At 40.6% G+C, this 26,162-nt stretch overlaps 1 protein-coding gene across 2 annotated transcripts in view; it reads left to right on the forward strand.

Annotated features, from left to right (window-relative positions):
• Positions 1-26,162, forward strand: part of EPB41L4B (erythrocyte membrane protein band 4.1 like 4B) — a 157,839-nt gene that overhangs the window by 62,124 nt on the left and 69,553 nt on the right. Inside the window, exons 5-16 of one of the 2 annotated variants that reach the window (XM_088526024.1) lie at positions 472-516; positions 1,992-2,044; positions 5,907-6,027; positions 6,541-6,628; positions 7,478-7,566; positions 7,906-7,975; positions 8,144-8,313; positions 8,418-8,527; positions 10,498-10,528; positions 11,264-11,297; positions 12,393-12,460; positions 14,959-15,024. In XM_088526024.1, coding sequence (XP_088382150.1) covers positions 472-516; positions 1,992-2,044; positions 5,907-6,027; positions 6,541-6,628; positions 7,478-7,566; positions 7,906-7,975; positions 8,144-8,313; positions 8,418-8,527; positions 10,498-10,528; positions 11,264-11,297; positions 12,393-12,460; positions 14,959-15,024 — 945 coding nt within the window. The remainder of the gene's footprint in view (positions 1-471; positions 517-1,991; positions 2,045-5,906; positions 6,028-6,540; positions 6,629-7,477; positions 7,567-7,905; positions 7,976-8,143; positions 8,314-8,417; positions 8,528-10,497; positions 10,529-11,263; positions 11,298-12,392; positions 12,461-14,958; positions 15,025-26,162) is intronic. The other variant, XM_088526016.1, reaches the window with a different exon arrangement.

Below are 26,162 nucleotides of genomic sequence, written 5' to 3' on the forward strand. Positions count from 1 at the left end.
AGATTCAGTGTGAGCTTTTCCTTTTGCCCAGCTTGAATGTTCTCCATGACCTGTGCTTTCATCTGAGAAGGTAGCCCCTGGTTCCTCATGCCTTAGCCTGTGTGTTCTCTCTAGATCCCCTAGATCAAGTAAAATCCCCGGCAGGAAAGCATTGGAGCATCATTAACTTAGCATGCTGAGGCACGTGCTCCAAACGCAAAATGTTGTTTCATTGCTCCCTAAATAGCAATGCTTTGGATACTGCCCGGAGCATAGCCACTAGGTGAAAAGTGGCCTCTTCATGATTTTAGTGAAAGTTATGGAAACTTTGAGGGTTGCAGGGCATATCTGAGTGTTCCCAAAGATCACTTCTTGTTTATGAGCAAACTTATGAAAATGTTGTGACTACTTGTGGATTGCTGTGCTTCTCCTTCAGAGGCTGGGAAGATGACATTATAAATACATCTGACTTTCTGCACTTTCTTTTGTCAGGTACCTGTTTGTATTACAGCTCCGGCAAGACATTCTTTCAGGGAAGTAAGTAGCTTTGCTCTTGCCTCTGTACTTCCAAGTATTTACAATAGATAATCTCTGTGATTTCAAATGTGACTTCAACTGTGTGATCTTTTTGAGCCTCTCTGGCATTCACATATAGATGATAAACCTGGTTTAAAATTCCCGATGTGTGTTTATTTTTTTTTCTTTACGGTGCCAAACTGTATGGCTTTATGTACATCATGACTGTATTATTTTAGAAGGAGAATTAATGGAATGCCCAGGTGATGTGTCCGTACTCTTAGCACCCACTGTGCTAAGTGTTCTCTTTGATCATTATAACAGTCTGTTGTTGTTAGTGCCTGGTTCCATATTTAACAATATAAGTACTAGTGAACTAGTTAGCATTAAAGGCAGGAAAACAGAATAGCTTTACACACATAGTCCTTCAGAAGGCGCCACAATTGACCCCTTCATCCTGATCGTGTTTATTTGAATGCCCCAACTGTTGATGTTTAAGCTTGCAGTTATTGAGGTAAGAAACAAAGGAACAAAATAAGGGCATTTAAAGAGAACTGGCAAAGGCTGGAACTTTTTTTTTTTTTTTTTTTTGAACAGTGGATGTTCTGATATTGGCTGTTTTGCCCTACCTAGGAAAAGGGATGGGAAACTTCATATATTGTTTATATATTTTGTGGGAAGTACCTAATCTCTCTCTTTGTTGAGAGAATTCTTATGTGAAATTATAACCTTGTTGAAAGTGGCCTAGTCTTTTTATTACGTGTCATATAAAAAGAACTTAATTAACAACAGTTTATGGGACTGTAAATATTGCGTGTAACTGCTTCTACAAGGGCCTTAGAAGGTTTTAACCTGAAGCTTACTGCTGATTGAAACAGTGTGAGGATACGTGAGAACAGTTGAAGTACTAAATAGATAGAACAACGAATGTTGTGGGTTTTTTGAGTATTGAAATGTATCTTGCCAGATTTTTCAATATGATAAGTTAAAATAAAGAAGTTTATGAAGTGACAGTAATTTTTGTACGTCAGCTCTGCAAAATAGATTTTGTGTGTTTATTGGCTAGATTCACCCTGACCAGTAAGTTCACACCTATCTATTTCTATCTGTATATAGATAGATACTTTAGTTACAAAGAAAAGTAAAATGAGTTCTAAAATATACTAGTGGAGCAAAATTAATTTCTTATTCCTATTTAATATTGTGTGTATTAGTTTAAGCTTGTCTTAAGTGAAGCATATCTGTGTTCAGAGATACTGAGAATGTACCAAATGAGGAAATAAATATATGTCTGTAAAATTTAATTTTAAATGATTCATGACGTTAATGGTTTGTGGTGGTGAGTGACCTTGTGGAAGATAATGTGCCCATTTCTAGTGGAGGTTAATGTTTCCATTTCTAGTATTAGACCACTTTTTAGTTGCAAGGCTGGACAAAGTCATTGGGATGGGGAGGAAATGGCATCATTTTTATGGCTTGTTTGTTTCCTTTTTAAGACTGAAATGCCCGTATGAAACTGCTGTTGAACTAGCAGCTCTGTGTCTTCAAGGTATGTAAGTTTTTAAAAATGATTGGTGTTTATTTTAAGAACTTGCCTGCTGCTTTATTTTCAAATCTTGTTACTAAGAATTTTTCATTGATCATATATCAATGGTATTCCTTTCCCTAAGGAGAAGTGGTTTAGGGAATTGCTTTCCTGCCTGCTCTGGAACAGGGGCTGCCTCTTGCACGGACGTTCTTGAGAGAGAAGTCATGTGCAGTGCGTGAGTAGGAAGGCAAGGGAGGGAATTGCAACTACTGAATTATGTGGAAAGGGAAGAGCTAGTGTGGTTTCTCTGTCAGGAGAAAGGGTTGAAAAATGAAGTAATAATAGGATAATATGTTTCATTAGTTTATTGTGGAAACAAAGTAGAGTTGTTTTTGTATTAATGGGTAATGACAAAACTTCACTCCATTTGAGGAGGTTTGAGTTGCAGATGGAGTGGAGAAACACATAATGAAGCTCAGATTAAAGCTTATTTTTTCTAGAAGAATGTACCATGATCTGGATCATTCCGGGCATATCAGCAGCAAAATCAGTTGATCTTGACCATACAGATAATTCAGTGCTTCCAGATGAACTTGATAGTAAAAACTGGGAATTTTCTTCAAACCTGCAGCAAGAAGAAATCTTAAATGTGTGGTGGGGGGGAGGGGAAGGAGGGGATTACTATATATTTTTTTATTTTATTTTAATTTGCATTTGCATCTCTGGCACAGCCTGAATTGTTAGGTGTTCAGGAAGCTGCTTGCTGTAGGCAACCTCCATTTGTATTTTAGGAATGGAGAGGATCTGTATCCCATGTTTATTTTGATTCATTGCTTCCATTTTTCACAGATATAAACACCAGTAACTTCACCCCTGGTCTAGGCAAGGAGAACCAAGCAAAGAATTTCGGATAGTAATTAATGCCTTTAATTACTATGTAAATGTAATACAATAACTATCCATCATCCATCTGTAGACAATAGGTGTTTATAAAATGTCTCTCGTTAGTTATCCAGACTAATGCTTTTAAAGCTGTCTATAGGAATGCATATAAGTTGTGGTTGAATTTTATATTTTTTTGCTTTTTCTCAGTTTCGCATAGCAGTAATTAAGTTTCTCAAAATTCTTTTGGCACTGTGATATGTTATCTCTGCTCTCATATGCTGTAATTTATTACCTCTGTACTGATATTGGAAGCTTTCAATTAAGCAGAAGTGTTGAAAGAAATGTGAAATCATTATTTCCTCTTCAGTACTTATATTTACCATTTAAAACCTAATGTTTCTTCCTAATTTGTCAATTCTAAGATGAAGAAGAATCTAAAAGACTGTTAACATTCAAAGTACCAATTCCTTCTGATTTTTTTTTCTTTCTTCATGGTACATCCCTATGGTACAGCGTATTATGGTTTCTTTGTAAAGGAAATTGTTCTGTTACATTCATTCTTGCATTGTTTCCAATGGCTTCATAGGCTGACATTCTGTATGAATAGTCTTTGAAACAGAACTTGTTTTGTTGCCTGTCCTATAAAGAATGCCTGTAAAATGACATCAGCCAGCAGCGTGGCAGGCCTAATCACCTGCTCCACTTAGGGCTTAGCCTGCAGAAAGGCTGGCATCATCACCATTACAGTAAGTGTTTAACTCATTAGTCTCATAGGGTTCTTGTTTTTGGTTTTAACCAGGTATGTTTTTGGAACTATTAATTAACTTCCCCTCTAGGGGGAAGGTTTTTCTCTCACATCTCCAGTTTCCAGTTTTTAATGATAAGATCTCAATGTGATAGTGCAACTTTTTCCCCCTTTTGTGTTAGGGAATCAGCAACATATTTACAAATAAACATATTTTTGTACTTTTTAAAAACTTTATAGCAAACTATATTTCTTTCTAAAAATGTCTCCCAGTTTGCGCTATTATTTTAAGAACACAGGTGATGACTATCAACAGTTTATGCAACCTTTAAAAATATTAGGAGGGAGGGAAGAGACTTACCAAAGCATGATTCCATGATAAAATTCCAAGGAAAGCGATGGGGCCTGTGCTCTGCCCTAGCATGGAGAGTATCCATCCTGCTGAGGCATTCGTGGAACTTTATTCTCCCAGGAAAGCCACTAGTGAGGGCGTACTCCTGCTGGCCATGCAGTTCCCTTCTCTTTGCCTTCCTCCCTTGGGAAGAAGCTCATGTGAATATTGCCAGCTCTTTCTTACTCCCAAGACCCATTTCTTAGAGCTTTACGGCTAAAAATGATGCAATAGTTAATTACCTGAAAGTGAATATACAGCGCAGGTGCAAGACTGATGTTTTCTTGTAGATAATACATCTTGCCTTGTCTCCTTTGTGTTCTTTTGTCCTCCATGCTCATGATTTTTTGGAGCAGTAGTTCGCATTTTTTACCTATCTTCGTTGTAGCATAGCCAGAATTCGTTCTCTGTCTCATCTCGTTTCTGAGTAGAGGACACTCCTGTGTTTTTCCTAGATGATTGTCAACACATCAGACTTAAGTTTGTTTGTTTGTTTGTTTTTCCTGCTTAGGTTATTCTGACTAATGTGTTTGCTGTGGCTTCCCTCTCATATGCTGCTGACTTGTGGTCTGCCATAATTCTCAGCAACATCTGTGCCTTCCACCATGCATGAAACAGTAGCACAGCTGAGATGCATCTGTTTAAAAACACAAATTTAGATAAGAATACTGTAACTTGCAGTAGAAGAATAATGTTGAAGAAAAAGATGTGTGTGAGGCAGGAGTTTCAAATGAAGATCAATGAACTCACTTCGTTTAATATCCTGTGGAATGGTAAACGTTTCGAGGTCAAGTGCTCAGAAACACCTGGTAGGTTTATTGGTCAACAGATTATATTATGAATGAAACTTCCTGGATTTCAATATATCCTTCTAGGTCTTTTTGAGCACTGAGTTTGAATTGCTGATCTCCTTGAAAGGAATCTCCATTCTAATTTTTTTGCAAATGTAGAGTTGACCTGAAGCAACAAAACAGTTTTCTTAGGGAAGGTTTAACTTCTCCCTGCTGTTTGATTCCCAGTGGTAAAGAAACCCTAGCTTACAAAGCACCGGCTGGAACTGAGGCACGTGTCAGGCAGGTGTGGTGCTGCTGAACGGCCTGTCCCCCGCTCTCCAAACTGTGACTTTGCAGCCTCTTTGCACAGCTGAGAGGGGCGAAGAAGCAAGTGGCGTAGCAGGAACGAGGGAGTTAGACACCTGCATCAGGGAGATGCTAAATGCCTGTATCCTCCCCCCAGCACAGCAGAATTTGCAAGTGTTGTGCTCCTAGGAAAACTAGTACCAGAACTAAGTTTTTAAGAAACATGCTGAAGGACAGATGTAAATTAATGGCGCTTTCCAGTGATTTACTATTTCAGCCATGTATTAGAATGCTCTGTTTTTAAAAAAATAAAAATGGAAAAGGCATCCTATCCCTGGTTCCTTGACATACTTGGTAAAAATCTTTGTGTTTTGACATGTGCAGTAATATAACAAAGCAAACAGCAGGATGGGAACCCCTCTTGGAATGAAAACTGCAACCTCAGTGCAATGAGAGGAAGCTTCAAAGTAACCTTTTCTGAACAAATGACACATTTAATTTTGTTTTCAGTAGGAACTTTATTTTCTTTAAAAGATATAAAATGCAGAAAACAGCTCAAGTTTTAGTTGTTAGAATTCTGTACTAATTCCTGCAAAGGATTTAATCTGGTTTCTGTGTTAAAACCGTTTTTTTCTGACTTTTTTTTTTAATTTGCACATTAGCAAAAACCTACTCTTCTGGAACACATTTCAGAAAGTTATTATAATTGCCTTGTGGAAGTTATGGAGTTAAATGTTTGTGGTAATCCCGTGTTTTTTATGATTTTTAACTCTTTAATTACAGCTGAGCTGGGAGAGTGTGAACATCCTGAGCACACACCAGAGCTGGTTTCTGAATTCAGGTTTGCGCCAAACCAGACGGAAGCAATGGAATTCGACATTTTTCAGAAGTGGAAAGAGTGCAGGTACAGTACAGCATGGGAGTGATGTTTAGCAACAGGATCTTTTCTTGCTCTCCAGACTCAGCTATGTCCCCGAGAACCCCTTTTCAGCAAACATGAGCTTTTCATGTTTGTGCATTAAGGAGTTTTCCAGGCAGTACTTGAAAATTCCCCTCTAAGAAATGGCAAGCCTTAATCTGGGGAATGTTGGGTAGGGATCAGATAGGGACAAGGGGGTTCCTTTTCTGTGGTTAGGTGACTTCATAACACGCACACCTTATTTCTTGTTTGTTTTGTTCAGTGGTCCCAATTTACTTCTACACCCATCTGCATTGAAACAGATCTGAAACTGCCAGTTTTTGCCCCTTTGACTTATTTTTACTGTGAGGAAAGAGGGTAAAACCTAAATTAAACCTCAAACTTCATTCAGTAGTTTCTTTCTTCTTAAGATTGAGGGTCCAAAGAAGCAATATGGAAAGGAATTTTAGAACACCCCAAAGTTTTATGCTGTATACTAAAATAAATGTTATGTTGCAGGGGGAAGAGCCCAGCGCAAGCTGAATTGTGCTACTTGAACAAAGCTAAATGGCTAGAAATGTATGGTGTAGATATGCATGTAGTTAAGGTGAGATCTGTGTGATATTTTGGTTTGTGAACACGTCTCAGAAAGCAGATTTGCCTTGGGGAATTGCACTTAATTTATTGTCAACTAAGCTTTTAATTACTGATTTGGGTATTGAGGGGGAAAGAGACAATTAAACATTTAGGGGAATATCTTTTCTCTTCCTTGCCTGGCTCAGCTTCAGTCCAGCATCTCTCCTTCCTCTTCCTAGGCTGAACTCTCCCTCTTTTCACGGCACTTCACACTTGGTCTTTTCCAGTCTCTTCAGTGATGAGTGGCTTAGTGTGTTGGGGTCAACACATAATGGTTTCTTGCTGTTGCTCTCCGCTCTTTTCCTCTGCTGCCCCTGGCTTTTTACATCTCCTCTGTTCCAGCATGGGTCACACATGGGCCACAGTCCCTTCAGGGTGTCCCTGCTCTGCTTATAGGTCACCAACAGGCCCAGTCTATTGCGACTGCCCCTGTTATTACAGAGTGCCTCCTTCTAACAGGGCTTCTCCAGTCGTGTCCCCAGCAATGTTGCCTTCCACGTGCTTCCCCCCACATCTCTTCCCGTGTCTCCTCGTATTTTTCCTTTTGTCTCCTGCCCCTCAGCTGCTTTTGTTTCTTAAATATGTCTTGGCGTGGGGAGCTATTTCCATCTGTCCTAGAGCTGTGACCAGCCAAGGGCCTCTTCCCACGCAGTGCACCCCTGTTACCAAAACCCTGCCAGTTATACCTATGTATGTTCTGCTCTATACTATTTTAAAAAGGAGAAAAAAAAAACTTTATTGTATAGTCTAAAATACAAGAATTTTGAGATACTGCTGTAGTAAGTTCTACAACACTAATTTTTTCTGTGCTTGTTTGTAGGGAAGAGATGGTTGTGAATATGCGCTTGGACTGACACCAACAGGCATATTGATCTTTGAAGGAGCAAACAAAATAGGCTTATTCTTTTGGTAATCTACTCGTTTTATAATACCTTTTGTGAAAATGCTGATCCTCTTTAAATCTCCTCTTTAAATAATGAATTCTTGACTATGTCTTGTAACATAGATTGTATATCTAAGGTTCAAATAGTTTTGAAGGTGAATTGGCCTGTTTAGAAGTGCCAGTCTCAAATGTGGAAATATTTAGTGAAAAGCAGACACAGTGCCTGGAAATTGTATTTTTATTTTAATCCCTGAAGTATTCCAGGATTGTAAATCTCTCATATATTTTGGGGGGAGGGAGGGTGGTCCTGGATTATAAAATGCTGGAGTTCCGTTAATTTTCCATTTGCTTCCTCCTGTGTTTAGGCCTAAAATCACAAAAATGGACTTTAAGAAGAGCAAACTAACACTTGTTGTTGTAGAAGATGACGAACAGGTAACTTTCTTCCCTTGCTTGGACCTGATCCAACAAAGTGTGCAGTGTGATTGGACTGAGGAGGATGCAGAGGGGACAGCATGCTGTTGGACGAGGCTGTTTTCCTTACTGCGGGCAGTGACTAATGCCATACATGCCAACCTGCAAAGTTTTTGTTTCTGCATTTAGGGCAGAGAGCAAGAGCACACATTTGTTTTCCGGTTAGACAGTGCCAAAACTTGCAAGCATTTGTGGAAGTGCGCGGTGGAGCACCATGCCTTCTTCAGGCTGCGAGCCCCGGCAAACAGTAAATCTAGTCGGTCCGACTTCATAAGGCTAGGATCACGCTTCAGATTCAGGTACTTGGTGAAACACAAAACAGGATATTTGTGTATATACAAGCCAGCAGATACGGCAACCAGCCAAAGGCAGTGATTAACGTGTTTCATTTTTGTATTTTAAGTGGGCGGACGGAGTACCAAGCAACGCATGGGACAAGATTACGGCGAACTAGCACGTTTGAAAGAAGGCCCAGCAAGAGATACCCTTCTCGAAGGCATTCAACTTTTAAAAGTAAGTGTTTGTACATATGATCACTGTACTGGTCATGTAGATGTCAAGTTAACATAAATGTTGACTTGACTATAAATATCATGTTACAACCGTAAAATCTGTACCACAGTATAGGAAAAAGGTACCTGAAATATCAAAGCTGACATTTTTTCCACCCAAGTCTGTTCATTCCTGCTGCTTTTAAACTGTGACCATACTTATTCTGTCCCATGGGTTACTGGGTGGTTTCATTATTGAGTTGTTGCTACTTTCCTGACTTTGATGGCATAATATCCCAGCTCTGAACTTAACCAGCTCTCTCTGGGTGTTAAATATGCAGAATCTGTATATTGGCAAGGGATTGATTTCCCCGTATTGTTTATCACTTTATAATTTAAGCTGAGACTTTTATTCCTTGTAGAAAAACCTAGGAATGCGCTTTCCAAGACACCCCTCTAAATTCTCTGTTGTTCGAGGCAGCAGGTGTGGCTTATATGTGAAGCAGGGTGAGCTGGCATTCCCTTAGGGTGTCCTTGCCTTCCTATGTGTCCCAAAATCCTAAGCCTCAGGTCCATGGGAAGTTCTTTGTTGGTAGTGCTGTGGGGGCACTTTTATCTTCTGCTCCTGTAGCATGCAAGGCAGAGGGAAGCCTGTGTGCTTTCTGGTGCTTGTAAGCTCCCCTCCCCTTTATACAATGTGTCAGTTTGTTGTGGAAGAGCAAACAATCTGAGAGATAATGTTATGTGGGACGCAAGAGTCAACTGTATGTAGGTGTGGGAGATTTCATACGTAGAAAAAAGACTAAATTACACTTTTTAAATGTCAGGATGTGTCAAGCTTCTGTGTATACTTTGTGTCCCTGTGCTTCTGTGCAAAGACATAAAGCTGTGAGGTGGAGGGGTAAGGGAGCGTGCGGTCTGTGCTCACTTGACCTCCAGCATAACAGCCAGGCAGACCTTGTGTTGTACCCAGCTGGTAAAGCTCCTCCTCTCGTGACAAGCGTTGTTCACTTAGTTCCAGTGTTGGCACGCTGCATAGGATATTCTCTTATTGGTAATTATAAAAGCCATGTAAAGACTTTTTATGCTTGATTGTACATTAAAGATGCAGCTCCCTCTGGAAAGTTCAACAGCATGTTATTCAAATTCATGCAAAAACTCCCTTTAAATTACTCTCCCCCATGCACTCAGACTATTACGACCTTCTCCTAGTTGCAGCCCACAGCTTCAAAGTTCTGCTGCAGATCTTGTTATCTTTGCCTGTGCTTCTACAGTGTCATGCTAAGTCTGTAGCCACTTCCTGCATTCAGCACAACAGTGGATTCTGAGCTGGATCGCTGAGCAGCTTTCAGTGTTTTTCCTGAAAATGTACTTTCTGTCAGGAAGAAGAAATGATAAATGTCAGATACTCAACTGCTGCCTTCATTGCTGTTTCAAACTGCTCCAAAGCACACATTAAGATCTTGCTACTGAAGATTGCTCAGGGCTTTTCCCCATTCCCAGTTGGAAGGCTTTTTTTTGCTGTCATGGTTCACTGCAGTAAGACACAGGCCACTCGCCACTTTCAAGAACAGGCTGATTTCTGAAAGATGCAAAACGGTTTTGAGGGCTAATTTCTGTGGGGTGCAGTGCTGTTGGCATGGCAGCTGCGCCAAGTTAAGGAAAGTGCTCTAGTGGGGACAATTCCCTCTGCCTAAAGCCTTTCCATCCTGCTGTCCTGGGAATGATGCTCATCTGCCAGCTGCAATGGTGGCCCACGTGGACCTTGGCTCCTGCTGAAGCAGAGAGGGGTTCCCAGCTGCCTTGTGCTTTGTGCTCTTCCATGAGAATGTTAGAAAGCACAGCACTGACCTTGCAGTGCTCACGTATTTCCTCAGATGCCCCTCAATGAGGATACACTCGAGCTGTGGTGTAGCATCAAAATCACAATCGCTGTAAAATGACTCTTCTGTTTCATGTATTAAGGTGGGTTTTTTTGTTTTTGTTTTTAAGCCAACAATCCTGTGAAAGCAGCACAACTGTGGTAAGTAACTGTTCTCTCTGCCTTTCAAATGCTGTTGTCAAGCAAAAACATTTCTGAAGACCCTGCTTCCGCATCAGGATTTGTCAACACCAATTCTCTGGTGTGGGATGAATTGCTTCGGGATCTGTTGTTATGCGGCACCAGATTCTCCTTGGGGGACTGCCTGTTTTCTAATTCTTTTTTTTTTTTTTTTTTTTTTTTGAGATCAGTCTAAAATAAATCATAGCTTCTTTCTGCTCATGTTGCCATTAATGCTAATTTATCTAGATTCATAAGTGTAAAATGAAGAACAGAGTTTTGCCCCCATCTTTCTTACACTCTAACTGCTATGGTGTGAATCTAGAATAAACCATTGCTATTCTTAAATATATGAAATTGGATTTGAACTTCAGTGTAATACTTCCTTGGAGAATAGAAATGTGAGCTATAAGAAATGGTGTTATGGATGTTTTTGTAAGAATGTCCTGGTAGCATTTTGGCTGTGCAATTGAGTATGATAGGATAATCTGAAGAAGCCTAATGCTTCTTTAGCTCTTCAGACACGTTTCCTCGCTCATGCAACTGTCCAATTTTAAACAGACTTGGCATGATTTTGCTAGGAACAGGTTTTGCTTTGGATACTTATAGATTCAGGATTTTAATTTTTCTTAGTAGTAATCTAAATGGCATTTTTATGCATGCCTTTGGTGCTTGTCAGTGTTGATGTCATAAAAGCTATTTCTTTTCTTCTCTTAGTGCTAAAAATACACCGGAAGTCCATAACTACCAGGTAAGCATAACAATTGTTTGGAAGAATATTTACTTATAGTTTTCTTACCTTAATGGTAAATGTTGCTGCTGTCTATAATTAAGACTGTTATTCTGCTCCCCTTTCCTTATTCTAGGGTGAGATTTTTGTGGTGGCTCAGAAGCACCAAATTAGGGAAAACCAAAGGGGCCTTAGTCTGCTTCCCCCACACTCTGGGGTACTCTGTAAGCTGTGAGCCCTCCGTCTGCCACCTGTTTTGCATTCTACTCTCTGAAATCACAGGTTAAACCCTTTGGGATTGTGCATTTGGTGGGCCCCAGGACACTACTCTGGTGTCAACAGCAACACTTTTATCTGGAGCAGTATCTCAAACTGGAGGATCCTTGACAAACAAGCTTTGTATTCTGTTTTGTCTGTGTGATTTTTTTTTTTTTTCCCCTCCCTCCTTAACACCCTCCTTTGTACGTTCCAGGGAAAACCCTACCTTGTTTTCCTATGTTCTACTAGCAATCTGTGCTATTGAGAAAGCAAGCTGTGCTTTCATCCAAGCTGTATGCAGGCACGAGAACTTAGTCTTACTTTTTTTTTTTTTTTTTTTTTTTTTTTGCTAATAAAAGCTCCAGTAGGGATTATGTTTCAGTGTTTCCTATCAATACCTGTGGATATGAGAGAGAAATGCCATCACTGTAGACATGTGACCTTCTAAAGACTGTTATTAGAAAAATAACCTTTCTCACTCTCCACCTTTGATTAAAGCTGGCAGGTTTTGGCATGTGTTAGGTAGGCCAGACCTTCTCCCAGACAGAAAAGGGTTTGAGGGGTGGTGGGTTTATTCTTTTGATTGATTTTGTTTGTTTGTGGGTGGTTTGTGGTTTTGTTTTGAATGTATGTTTACATATGACTGTGTTCTAAGCAGCAAGTTCATCACCAAGGAATCTCCTGTAATATGTTGCATTGAACAGGAGGCAGTCTGAGACAGTGCTTCTGCATCCAGGGCTCACAGGCAGCATGTTGGCCCCAGAAGGAGAGAGAGAGAGAGAGAGAGAGAGAAAAAAAAGAGTTAATGGGGAGTTTCCATATAATTTCATTAACAAGGTTTAATATTTTCACTTGTAGCCACAGTATCATCCTAATATTCATCCTGCGCAGGCACACTGGCATCCTCATACACCTGTAAATGTAAGGTAAGCAGTCTTCACCAGGCAAAAATGGTTTCACCTTTCTTTACCTATTGATGTGAAACTTTGGATGTATTGGGTGATTTTATGCATATGAAAACCAAACAAGTTAGAAATGTGTGATGTAGGGGCATCATTAAATAACATCAGTTTAGATTTTTCTTTGGAAAGTTCTAGCTGCATTGATTTTTTTTTTCAGGTTGATTTTTAATTCAAATTATTTTTAATTAAAATGTAATTTTAGTCTATTTCTGTAGGTAGTATGTTGGTTGGAGAGAGATTCAGTGTCTGCAATAAAATGAATTATAATTTGAAGAATACTTAATCTCTAAAATAAGAATATCTTTTAAGGGTCAATCCAAATTATCAGTGAATAAATTCCAGATTTTTAGCACTCTTTCTCACCTTCTGCATAAGTGTGGAAAAATGGATAAATAACATGTCCATGGAATATGGACATAGTACAATTTATCAAGAAATTTGCAGATAATGTTAGTGAAGTGATTTGTAACAATGAATTCTTAGAACTCTTACAAAAATTTCTTACAAAAATATTCTGTATGTTCATGCTGTCTTGCTGTGTACTTTTTTTTTAGCAAGCATTGAGAGAAATTAAGTGAATATAAATTTTGAGGAAAAAAAAATCCGTCTAAGTTAGAAACAATGTGGTAGAGTGCAGAGGTGCAGCCTCATACCTGCCAGTGGATATGTGTCTGTGCATGCACATATGAGGATAAAAAGGTTGATTTTTCCTCAGAAAGAGTAACTTTTCTAGGTTGCTCTTGCCCCCCACTTGCCCCACCAAGTAACTGTCTTGACTGAAAAGAATCAATACCCTGATCTTTATTCTCGTTCTTCTTACCTTGTCATCTCTGTTTTCTTAGAACAGGCCACGTGGTAGAGTTTGTTCTTAGTGTAGGTGGGCTCTGGAAATGAGGCTGAGCCTAAGAGAGGTTTTTTCAAGGTTTTCATTCAAGGTTTTTTTGGATATTGTTTTAAAGAATTTGCTGCTTATGATACTAGTATGTAATGCTTTAAACAGCTTGCTTATGAGCAGAGCAGTGTTGAAATAAGCACAATTATGTATTATAATGTGGTAGAACACTCTTTCCCCTAAGGCTACTCTCTGCTGCTTACCTTGCTCTCTGCTCATCTCCACACTCTGAAGATCTTTAGGTCAGTGAAATATGAACAAATACAGGATTTTTTGTTTTGTTTTAATAACCAAACCAGTAAGTCTAAAAAAGTCCTTAAAAGCTCAGTCCTGCAAGGTCCATGGAAGAACTATTGAGAGTTTCTGTCCCAGTCAGGTAGAGATGCTTAAATCTATAGTTAAAGTGTCAAGGTATTGTAATGGGAGTCCAAGTAGAAGAGTTGCACATGGTTAACATCTTAGATAGTTTGGTTTGAGAATGTTTAATTCAGCAGCTATGAGCTTAAGACAGAATTACAATGCATGTAAATCTGCTGGAGTTTCAAATCTGGAAGGGGTCAAGGGAAAGGGCCATGAAAGAATGGTGTGCAATACCGTGTTATATGTATTTTTTGGTTAAATGATTTGTGAAATAAAATGTGGAATTGTGTCTCAGTCTTCATAGTAAAATATTTTCAGGGAAATTATTTGCTTGCAGTTGACACAGACGTATAATCTTATGAGAAAGTTCATTACAAGTAATAGCTGTCTTTTTATAGCCTTTGAACTGTTCACTTATGTTTCCTCCAAAGGAGGTGACATATAAACTTGGCTTTATTTCCTACAGCATATAAAAATAGCACCAAAAGAAAGTGCAACTTAAGTGTGGTAAAAGGGGCACCTTAAATGTTGTGATTTCTTTCTTTATTTTTATTTTTTCCTGCAAAGCGACTTCAGGATATGCTGTAGAATCAAATTATTGTCTGTAAGTGCAAGTAAGTAATGAACAAATGAGGAAAAACTATTTTTCCCCTCAGTACTTTAGCAAGTTTCAAGGCATAGTTGTAGCAGAATACCTGCACTAACTATAGGCTGTTGAGGTTCAGCTTCACAAAATGTGTCTCAGTAATTTAAAGGCTGCTTCAGTGTAATTAACTGCACCAGTGGCAGTACTTACAGAAGGGCATTTTTTTTTTCCCTAGGATTTTTTTTCTTTAATATCTTTTGGATTTTTTTAACAAATTCAACTTTTTTGCATATATTTTTATTTTACTTGTATATTAGGTTTTTCTGTAGCCTCACACTCCATTTTCTTCATTCCTGTGGGGTTCAGGAGCAAAAAGAGAGAGGTTTTACACGGTTGCATTATGATTCAGAGCCTTTGGAGAAGAGCAAAAAAAAAAAAAAGTTACCAGGTGCTTCAGGGGATGCTGCATCAGTCAAATAGGTCCATCACCTTTTCCCTCCCTTACTGATAGCTGTCTGTTGCTGCCTACACATGCTTAGCAGTTGCTGGATGAACTCATGTTACTGTGTATTACTCACAATGTACTTCCATCTCTCACTAACCATAACTGTGCAAATGGTACAGGCCACCCTATCATGATGACAGGCCATATTGGAAACCCCTCACAAGTGGAGAGGACAGCAATTTACGGTATATCCAGGAACAGAACCAGAAGAATTTAGGAGGAGTCCAAAGTATGGTGTACCAAGATAAACTCATGACGACACTCTGAGAGTCATCACCATTTCACCTGCCATCTTAGACCATCATTACATTCCATGGGCCTTGTCTGTCTGCAGTATGTTCACAGTGTATTGTGCATAATGTGTGTGTGTCTTTATATGTACATCCATCCTTGTTTAGTGTTCATGGACATTCTTGGGAAAAGTGTTTTCCATATTTTTGTAAGAAATCTTGAAAAAACTGTGGAAACTGATCAGAATTCTCAGTGCCTCAAGATCAGAAATACTAGGGGATTTGCATTCTTCCATGTTCTTTCAATCTGATGTGACCATCTGCTTGCTGCTGAGGATGGGCCACGCATGTCTAATTATTTTTAGCTTCCCGTTTCTTTTGAGTCAAATTAATAGATGAAGTTTCAGCAACTTCATTTTTCAGTGATAGGTTAACAGGAGAGTGGGCGAGGGAAATTCGTAATTCAATCAAAGTGGTTTAGGCACCACTGGCAAAGGGCATGTGCTGAGATAGTCGTAAGGTGGGTTTCTTTTATCTTTAAATTTTGTTTTCTACAGCAAAATTAAAGATGCTTGCTTAACTTCAAAAAAAAAAGTGTAGGAAAAAAACACTAAGAAAATGTACAGAGAGTATATCTATTACATTTGGACTTGCTAATTATGTTAATAGTATCCCCCAAAACCATGGCTGCTGCTATAAATTGCAAGAATGTTGAAAATGAATCCTTGCTAAAAGGGTGCTGCTGTCATCTTGTTTTTAATGTGATTATGAAAGTTGAACCATACAATTTCATAAAACTATAACTTCTGAAGACTTTTCTTCGAGAAGATTCAAAAAAGTGCTCACAATCAGTACACTGCAAGAGGATAATGATCCAGTGAAATAGCTCTATTTTTTTAAGCTAGACTTTTTCGAAGTTGAATGTATATTTTACAAACCTAGGTCTTTTAATAGGCTTGACTGATACTTTGATCACTTGCCTATCTTTTTGAATCTGGGAATCATAGTGCCATCTATTCATGCTTTTTGTTTTAATTTGGCCTTAACATCTATGGTCTCTGAAGCTGTTGAAATCAATAATCCTTTATTTAGGATATTTTAGGATGAAGTAGTTTTTAACTTGATTTTGATAAATGTACATTTATAAATGGGTATGACCCTGAATTTTTTCAGTGCAAATTTGATGGTATGTAACTTTTTGTAAAATATATTTGTTTACAAATGCTATCTTTAATATTTGTTTTAATCTTTCCTGTATGTGCTAAGTACAAATAAAAACTCTCAGCGTTCTGGTTCTGATGCCTTATTTCTTTTTGGAAGACTTGGTGGGAGGGTTGGCAGTTCTCGCACAGTGCCGCGTTTGTTCCCCGTTTCCCGTGGGATCAGTACTGCCGTGTCGGCCCCGCGCTCGCCGTGCAGGGCGCTGGGAGGGACAGTGCAGGATTTGTGCACCGAGGTGGGCAAGCGCCCGCTGCCCCCTCAGGTGCGCAGGCACCAAGGTTGACCTCGTCTTCCTGAGGAGAAGGCTCCAGCAGAGTTGCCCTGTGGGAACAAAAGCGTAATTTGGCTGCTTGGAATGCCCTCTGGAGTGCTGTTCATGGTCTTTTTCCTTTTCTGTTTGTTAGTTGAAGTGGAGTGTTGTTCACAACTTCTGCACCTATGTCCATAGTATAGGGTTGTCCTTGTATAACTTCATTTGCTTCTGTGTGGTCTGTTCTCAGTGTTCGTCTCCTCGTGTTTTATCTGTGACCTGGCTTACAGCTGAAGATGGGCTGAATGAGCGGGCTTGCTGACAGATTTCAAGAAAAGCCAGCACAAGGCCTAACAGCCTTTAAACATTAAATTGCCTCATCCAGGAGGTCTGCGCACAGGGGAAGACCATCCTGTGGAATTTGTTTTCTGCAGTTTGTGTGCCTCCCCTCGAGGGAAATGCACGTCTGGCTACTTCTCTGCAGAAGCAGCTCGTGCACTTGCTGCTCCCCGCTTAGTTTTTCATTCCACATCATCCTTGCTGTCTACAGATACCTGTACCAGCAATGTCACCAAGCAATCAGTTAGGTAAGAACATGACAACTTCTCTCTTTCCTTACTGTGGTGGTAGTGGTCTTTTAGTAGCTAACTGGCTTGGCGGTGGTTGGGAAAAGGGAGCACTTATTTTTTTTTAAACCTGTTTCTGCTCTAACCTCAGCATTGCGCTGGCTTACACAGCCAGTGATGGGTATGCGTAGCCTGCAGTGAACTCCGTACAAATAATGTGCTTTAAATTTAAAACTTACTTTTTTCATAAAATTAGCACAATTGTTACTAACAAAGTATAGTGTTTAAAAAATGAATACTGTGGGTCTTCTGATGCCAGAAATGCAATTTTTTTTTGAAGCAAAGCAGAAGACTTCACAGCTGAAAACCAATTTACTTTGGGAGAGGAGGAGAAGGAGGAAGATGATGGCAAATATTTGGTTAATTTGGATGTTAAAGGTAGTGCCTCTTGTTTAAATATACAATGCTAAAGAAAGTTTGGCCCTGGTATAGGTCAATACTACATCTCTGGATTTATGCTGCAGCACAAAGCCACTCATAGTTTATAGAATCACAAACTCAGTACAGAGCCTTCCTAGCCCTGCTATGTAAGCATTTTTACATTGCATGAAATTATTTTAACTGGGACTTTTCCATGAGGAAATGCCACACTATTTTTACTTTCTATAAAGGAATGTGTTATACAACTATTGTACAGTCATAGAAATAACCCATCTTGAAAGTATTCTGCATATACGCAGGAACTGCTTTAAAAGAAAATCTTGCACACACTGCCTAAAGCAAGTATTGCTTTTTCAGTCAAATGGAGTATGTTCTTAGGAGTGCCCACTGAACTGTTAATGTAAACTTTCCCCACCTAGTTCTGAAGTCTATTCATCGTATAAGTCTAAAATCTTCTTTTTACCAGTCTAGTACACCCTTAGAGTCTCCAAACTCTTTTGGAGACTGATTACAGATGATTAACATGATCCTTCCTTCAACTGAGCAAACTTTTTTGGGGTGGAAGGAATTGTATGAGTGCAGTGCCAGATATCTGAAAACATTCCTCCATGTTGGATACGTCTTGGCGGAAGTCATAATCTGATCCTCTTTCTGCATGCCTTTCCCCAGCTGCTCAAAAAGCTGGAAACCTAATTCTTCCCGGCATGGCTCAGAGTTGGCTCCATTTTGCAACGGGGCTGTTTCTAGATGGCAATAACTCCCTAATTCTGTATCCCCTTCCAGGAACTGGTGGGAGAGTTGCATAGCTGGCTGTACCACATCTGTAACCTGGAATGAAGTACATCACTCTTGAGCCCCAGCCAGACCCTGGCATGCAGACTAATGACTTTATATTACAGATTGTCGTTTTCAGTGAATTATTTTAGCATGGGCTTTTTCTCTAAACATTGGTTTTCAACTACTTGTGCTGTAGCTGATGTGAATCATAGGCAGATTGAACAGAGTGAGTGTTTTTTGTAATGAATTTCCAAACCTGGCTATCTGAGTTTGTACACTTAAGGAAACAAATCAAGCCTTTCCAAAACATTTATCAGTGAACCAATATGCAGTTTGACCCAAACCAGGATTGCCTTTAGACATAAATGAAGCATATGTTATGTCCTCGCAAAGCAAAGTGTCCCATCTTTCTCCCTTATTCTAAGTGAATGCTGTAGAAGGTCCTTTTTCAGCCTGCAAGAAAGAGGGTATTCTAGAGTTTGGAAGAAAGTTTGAAAACAGATCTCCTGCTGCTGACAAGGAGGGAGTTGGGGGCACTTCCTAAGACTGCACAGAATTAATAAAAGTGAATTGCTTGCTTCTCAAGTGTCAAAACAGGCTGAGCAAGGCCCACTGAGTAGTAGGAGCAAGGCAGTTCAGTGCCACAATTGGCTGTTTCCAAATGAGACTATCCACCTGTCATTCCAGGTTGTGTATCAAGTAGGCAGATGGCTACTACCTCGTTGGAAGGAGAGAAATGGTAACTCACATTCATCCAGTGTGACATACCAGATCTCAGGAAAGACTGTTCATCTTCTTTGAAGCAATAGGAGTGTTTTTTTCCTTACTGTGTGGCAAAGGAGAGCTGAGGAGAACAGGGTAAGAGGCAAGTGCTGTCAGTGGAGGCCTAAACAAATGCTGCTAATGGCAGCCGGGGAGACACTTCCAGCCAGCGCTGCTGCAGGATGACTAGCATTAATGGATGGAAATAGGAACTACACTTTTTTAAATCTCAGACTGCATGTGTTGTCCTTTGTAAAGAGACTGATCCCACAGGATCCTAGCTGCTTTAAGGCTGTTCTAGCCAACTCTTCTTAGCCGTGTTGAAGTAGCGCTTCACTAGTTAAGCCTCTGCATCTTAACCACATTTCGGCTATACTGTGATGATCAAGATTTTGAATATTTTCAGAAAGAATTTTTTATTTACTTTACAGTCAAATTGCAAGTGCTTGGAAGAAGGCGCTGCTGCTATGCATGCTCTGAGGTTTTAGTGTTGAAGGGCCTACAGGGAAAACAGTTTTCCTTCAGCAGGTCGAGGCAAACATACATAGAAAGATATTTATTTACTTATTTTTAACCAAACCAGTCCTAGTCTAAAGTATGTAGGAAGAACATCTTGTGAAGGGAAGGGGCAGACCACACCTTTCTGTCTCGTGTCTTTTGCAACACTGTGCAGAGATGGGAGTGATAACAAGGAAAGCCTTGATGTTCTGCCTCGCGTGTTTTCCATGTGCTGCTGTACTTGCAAGTGACTGGTCGTATACCCCTCTGTCCGGGGTGTGGGTGCTCTGCCTCTCTTGTTGCCCCTGTGTTTACAAAAACGGGTAAAAACTGAGTTCAGCTCGAGTTCCTCACTTGGTTGAGTCACTCCCAGTAGGCAAAATTTCTCTCTCTCTCTCTTCTTACTGATGGCTATTTCATGTGTGTTCTTTAAAGCAAAACAAATGCTTCTTAGTTGGTTTTCAAGAATTAATCTTGAACATAGTTGTAAAGCTCCCAAATCGAGTTTCTTTATGTACTCTCTACAGTGTATGTTAATAAGCTGCTATAGAAAATGTATGTATATGTTCGATAATTAATTTTCCTGTTGCTTTTAATTTCAGCATGTATTAACCTTCAGTTTTGGACTGGAGAAAAATACGTGTTTTTTAAAATACCACAATATCTCCCATTCAACTTCCAGTAAGAGATTTTTTTTTCCAGACAGTATGTTGGAGGAGTGGGCATAGAGGGAAGATGGGTGGAAACAGGTTGTTCCCTCTGCCTGGCGTCTTAGACTGGATGTTATTTCTTTTCTTTGTTGTTTCTTGGGTAATACTTTTCTCTTGACTCTGGGGGATTATTGCAATCCGGGTGATAGTTGCTCATCTTCCATGATCCGCTGCATAGATATTTTCAGAAGAAATCTATTTCATTTTTTGATTAGCAGAAGAAATACTCATAATGCCTGGCTTGGCCTTCACACCTTTTGAGAGCTGAGAAATCAGTCTTCGTATTTAAAAATAATATAAATATTGAGCTAAGGCTACCAAAAGAACCAAAGGGAATACTCCTAGAATTCTGTCTTTAAATTGCCACCACAAATCTGTGTGCACATTTTAGTCTTATGTTTTTCATCTTTGCTGTTTCCTAAGTTTTCAGTGTCTTTTTTTTTTCATTTTTCTTTTTTTCTTTTTTTTCTGTTAATAGTAGCATGGCCTACAGCTTTAAAATATCAGACATCAAAACTTCCAGCTTGTCATAACAAACATGAAAACATGTGTTGAATTATAGGAAGAACAGATGTTTCACCTAAGAAGCATTTAGAAAGCCTGTAGTTCATGGATTAACAATGTCATATGTTCTGAAGGACTATAAAAGCAAAGACTTTTTTAATGAGGCACTGAAAAATAGCTTTTCATTCCTGCCTCTTGAGGAAAATGAAAGAAGCCACACCTCAGTTATTGTAGAATGCACTGATCTAATGCAATTAAACTCCATATAATAACCTGTTTACGTAGCCATATTCTGTATTCCCTACTAAATCCACAGTGATCCATGCTAGTATAATAAATCTCAGTAGCCATTATCAGGTTCTGCTATTTTGAAAACCATAGAGATATAAAATAGTGCTGCTTTTCCAGTGCTCTGTGATTTGTGTAATAGCAGAGCAATGATCTCAATACCTGAACAGATGACAAAATAACTGTGCTCTTTTTCATCTCTGGCCATCTCTGGTGGCCAAACTGTTGTATTTTGAGGCTGTGTTGACAGGCAGGAGGTTCCAGCACAGCATTTCCCATCAGTAGGTCCAGGCATTAGAGAGAAAAGAGGGAAGATTTCAGGAGGAAAAAAAAAAAAAAAGGAGGACCAGGGGAAAGTACAAGCTTGATTGGAAGGGATGGCGGGGGGGGAAATATTTTACAGGGGAGCAGGCAGTGGGAGGAAGCAGGAATTAAAAGCAATAAAGGCTGTTAGAAACTGGGAATGAAGAAGAGGAATGAAGCAGGTAAGGGAGCTTTGACTTGTCTGTCTTTTAGCACCTGGACCTCACCACGTTGATAAGCAAGGTGATTTGAAGCAAGGCTTCAGAGAGCTTCAAAGTAAAACTGATCATTTCTGTGAGAATTTTGAGCACAGAAGGGTTCCTTTTGTTGTCATTCAGTTTAAAATTCTACTTTTGTATTTAATGGGGCTCTGTCTCGTTCAGAACTTCCACCATAAGCAAAGTTTGAAAATTGATTTTTAAGACAAAATGACAAGTTTCTTGCTATAATTCAGATCAGTTTCCCAAATGTTGCAAGAAAAGGGCAGGACTGGTTGCAAGCTGGTAAATGAGAACTCTCTTGCTGTGCCGAGTGATTGATTTTTGTATTATTTTTGCCTGTTGATACTTTCTGCTGAGCAAACAAGCGAAAAGATCTGCCCTGCCTTGAGAAGATTTTCCTTGATTATTGTTCTTACAGTACCTGTTCAGTAACTTTGTTGCTAATATGGCAAAAGGGCAGGAATCTGTACTAAAGGGAAGTTTCTCATGTGGTGGTGGTAACACTAGGTACATTTATACTAGACTTAAAAGTCCTGGCAAGTTACTGAAAATTCAGAAAACCCTGTGCTTAGTGCCCTACCAAGAGACGCATTCTGAATCTAAATAATAGAAACATTACATTTCTACATTTTTATGAAAAAAAAAGAGTTTCAGCTTTGTAAGGTCAAAGCTAAAAACAATCTTACAAAATCAGAACGTACTGTTACAAAGCTCAATCCTCCTTACTTTCAAAATTTTAAGATTTTAAGGTTAAGATGGTTTTTCCTTTGCCATCCAGCAAGTGTGAGGCTGCTGTAGTTCCTGGGTTCCCATAAGCATGGACAGCAGAGGCAACCTGACCCTGTGTGCATATGTGCCACAGGGAATCATTAGCACTCCACGTCAGTGAGGAGATGGGGCAGACCAGCCAAGCATCCAGTCATGCTGGCTAGCAGTTGGCTGCATGTCACTGGTCCCATTCAGTCCCTCTTTCTCCCCACTTCTCCATGTTCATTCTTCCCCAATCCACACCAGTTTTCCTTTCCTCTTCCCTTGCCTCCTTCAAAAGAAACAAGCTGTGCCTGCTTTGGTCTGAGTTGTCCAAGTCCATACGTGGTGGTACTGATGCAGTTCCCTCAGTATTGCTGGCCTTGCAGGACTGTTCTCTGCCAAAGGTCCTCAACGTTCCCCTCTGGGAGTTCCTTAGGCCCTCAGGTTCTGTTCAGGTAGCTGGAGCTCAGGCTAGCCCTGCTTCTCAGCCTGCACCCCTACAAGGTGATGCTGAGGAGGAGAGGGTAGTGCTTAGCTCAGGGTCTCTGGGTTACATAAGGGGCTATACCGAAATGGCCATAAGGACTGTAACTTGGGTTAGCAGCCCCTGGATAGCTGCAGGCTGTCTTTGAGGCCTATGTTCCTTAGTTTGGTTTTGCTGCTGCTTTCATAGAATCTTTAAGGTTGGAAGGGACCTTTAGAGATCGTCTAGTCCAACCCCCCTGCACACACAGGGTCACCTAGAGCACGTGGCACAGGGTGGCATTCAGGCGGGTTTGGAGATCTCCAGAGAAGGAGACTCCACAACCTCTCTGGGCAGCCTGTTCCAGTGCTCTGTCACCCTCACTGTCAAGAAATTTTTCCTTAAGTTCCTGTGGAACTCTTGATGCTTCAGTTTGTGGCCGTTTCCTCTAGTTCTGTTGGTGGCCACCACTGAAAAGAGGCCAGCACCATCCTCCTCACTCCCTCCCTTGAGGTACTTATAGACCCTGATCAGGTCCCCTCCCAGCCTTCTCTTCTCCAGGCTGAACAGGCCCAGCTCCCTCAGCCTCTCCTCGTAGGGCAGATGTTCCAGGCCCCTGATCATCCTTGTAGCCCTGCGCTGGACTCTCTCCAGCAGCTCCACATCCCTCTTGTACTGTGGAGGCCAGAACTGGACACAATACTCCAGATGTGGCCTCAACGGGGCTGAGTAGAGGGGCAGGATCACCTCCCTCGACCTGCTGGAGACGCTCTTCTTAATGCACCCCAGGATCCCGTTGGCCTTCTTGGCCACGAGGGCACACTGCTGCCTCATGGTCAACTTGTCCACCACCATGACACCCAGGTCTTTCTCTGCAGAGCTGCTCTCCACAAGGTCGGTCCCCAGCCTGTACTGGTGTCTGGGGTTATTCCTCCCCAGGTGCAGGACTCTGCACTTGGCCTTGTTGAATTTCATAAGATTTCTCACTGTCCAGTTGTCCAGTCTTAAGCTGAGTTAACTCCCTTTCATTAGCCACTGGGAGCTGTCCCATATGGTCTTTGTATGACTGGATGGGGAAGGCATCTCTCGCTTGGAGGGGATTTTGTCTTAAAAGATGTTGCATCTGCTTTTCAGATTTTTTTCATCTGCAAGGGCATCTGGGACAGTGAATTTTTTTTTGACAGGTGATTAAATATCATTAGCTATCGTTATCATTAATTAACACCCTTTGTAAATGAAGAAAAGCAAGCTTAGTTTCCCAGTAGGCATATTTTGCATTAGAGTTTTGCAAGGCAGTGTTTTCTGTAATGATCGCTGTGTAGATAAGGTGAAGTCTGTGAGAACAATAGCTTTGTTGGGCTTGGATTTGTTTCTTGGTATTTTATTAGAACATGGTTTGCTGCAGGCTCTGTTGCTCTTGCAGAGAGTTCCAGATTAACTGCTGGATCCTCTCCTCCCTCAAAACTTAGTTCAGCACCTTGTCACGGAGGAAGCTGCTACATATACTTAAATATCTCCTGCAGAAGCAAGTTTCCCCACTCTTATCACCATTACAGACACCTCTCCTCTCCTCCCTTGGCATTTTCTCTTTCCGTTCTTCCTTCCAAGGTTTGTGTGGCTGCCTGTGAGAAGGCTGCTGGCTGCCCACTCCTTGCAGCAAGGAGGAAATGCCTTTTTGAGGCGTCCCTAGGGATCATTTGAGTCTCCTGATCTTCGCCAGCAAGAGAGCACTCCTTATCCTTCCCAGATGGATGCAACTGGGCCAAATCTTCCGTCCTCTGTTACTGTCACGGCAAAGCATGGGAGTGTAATGGCACTGTCAGGTTTTGTTTCACATCTCACAGTAGAAGAAGCCCCCAAGAATCCCAGATTTTATCAGATTTAAAGAGGTCTTTTCCTCATCCACCTTTACTTAGGAACACTCGTTATTTTTACCTGTCTCCTTCCTCGTCTGCAAAACGGAATCCACTCTGTCTATAAACAGTCCTTCTTCCCATAGCTTGTGTTCCCTTCGTATATGCTGTTGGATCCTTTCGAAGTCTTTTGCTTCTGTTTTTGGCAGTGAGCAGATGCTTGCGGAGAGCACCGTCTTCTTGCCCTTCTCATTTCTTTTCCGTTGCTATCCACAAGGAAATTTCACTGTGTGGCAAAACAGGTGCTCTCTACCACTTAGCACCCTGTAGCTGCATAGTGGATATGAAAGATTCTTAACAAGATTAAAACAAATTTGGCTAAAATTCAAGATTTTTTTTAACTTCTTACGAAACATGGATGGGGAATAAGTCCAAAACCATTCTATCCTTTTTTTTTTTTCCTTATCAAAGGGAGAAACTAAAACCAAAAGCCGAATGTTTGGCACAATACAGCTGTTAAGCCATCGTACCCCAACTGCCACGCTGAAGCGTAACATGCAGTGGCTGCTTATGTTAGACTTCTCCTTCACATGGTCAAACATAGTTATGAATCCTCCGACTGCCATTAGGGAGCATGTGCACAACCCCTTTGGATGTGGGAGAAGGTACTGCTGGATATGGAGGTGGGTGAAGTGTCTGCTATTAAGGAGTGAAGTGAGTGGGGGAGCTTCTCAACACATGCAGTGTGGATGTGAGCTGTTGAAAGCTGCAAAAGCTACCGAGTCAGCCTTGCTGGGAGCTGTGGCTGGGGGAAGGATCGAGAGGGGTTTGGGAAAATGTTTGTTTTAAGGTTCCTGGATTTTTAAACACAAAAATTGCTGTAGTTCTGGGCAGAAGCATCAAACAAGGGACAGAGGTGGGTGTGGGACTTGTTAAAGGCCATTTAGAAAATAGTCACACCCACATCTAGGAGCCTTTTTTGTTTGGTTTGTAAACCATAATTCAGCTGTATTAGAGAGGGTCAAAGCTCATTGCAGAGGCATTCAAAGCGCACAGTGGTTGGAGTCTCTTTTCTGCTACTGCAGAAGGATGGAGAAGGAGGAGGCATTGGTGGGGTGCAGGAGTAGGCTTGCTCTGGGATACAGGTGAGAGAGGTTCATGTAGGTCTACCCAGCTGCATTCTGCAGGAAAATGAGGATGGCAGGATGGTGCAAAAAGACAATTATTCTTATTAAAGATCCGTATCACCCGCAGATTACACCAAAATGGGAGGTCCTTTTGCACTGAGCTTGTCATGAATGAGAGAATAGGTTTCGAGTGGGTTATGATTTTAGGGTGTGAAAAGATTTAGGATGCAGACTAGAAAGACTGATAATGTGTTTGTAATCCTGCCTCGGGTTGCAGAGGGGAGGAAACCTGGGCACTTTAGAAAAGAATCTGTTGGTCTTGAGGAGAAAGCCGATGTCTTGATTCACTGAATCAACAG

This window comes from Tinamus guttatus, unplaced genomic scaffold, assembly GCF_059628265.1.
Source record: "Tinamus guttatus ecotype Peru unplaced genomic scaffold, ASM5962826v1 Tinamus_guttatus_pri_ptg000025l, whole genome shotgun sequence".
Taxonomy (NCBI): Eukaryota; Metazoa; Chordata; class Aves; order Tinamiformes; family Tinamidae; genus Tinamus; species Tinamus guttatus.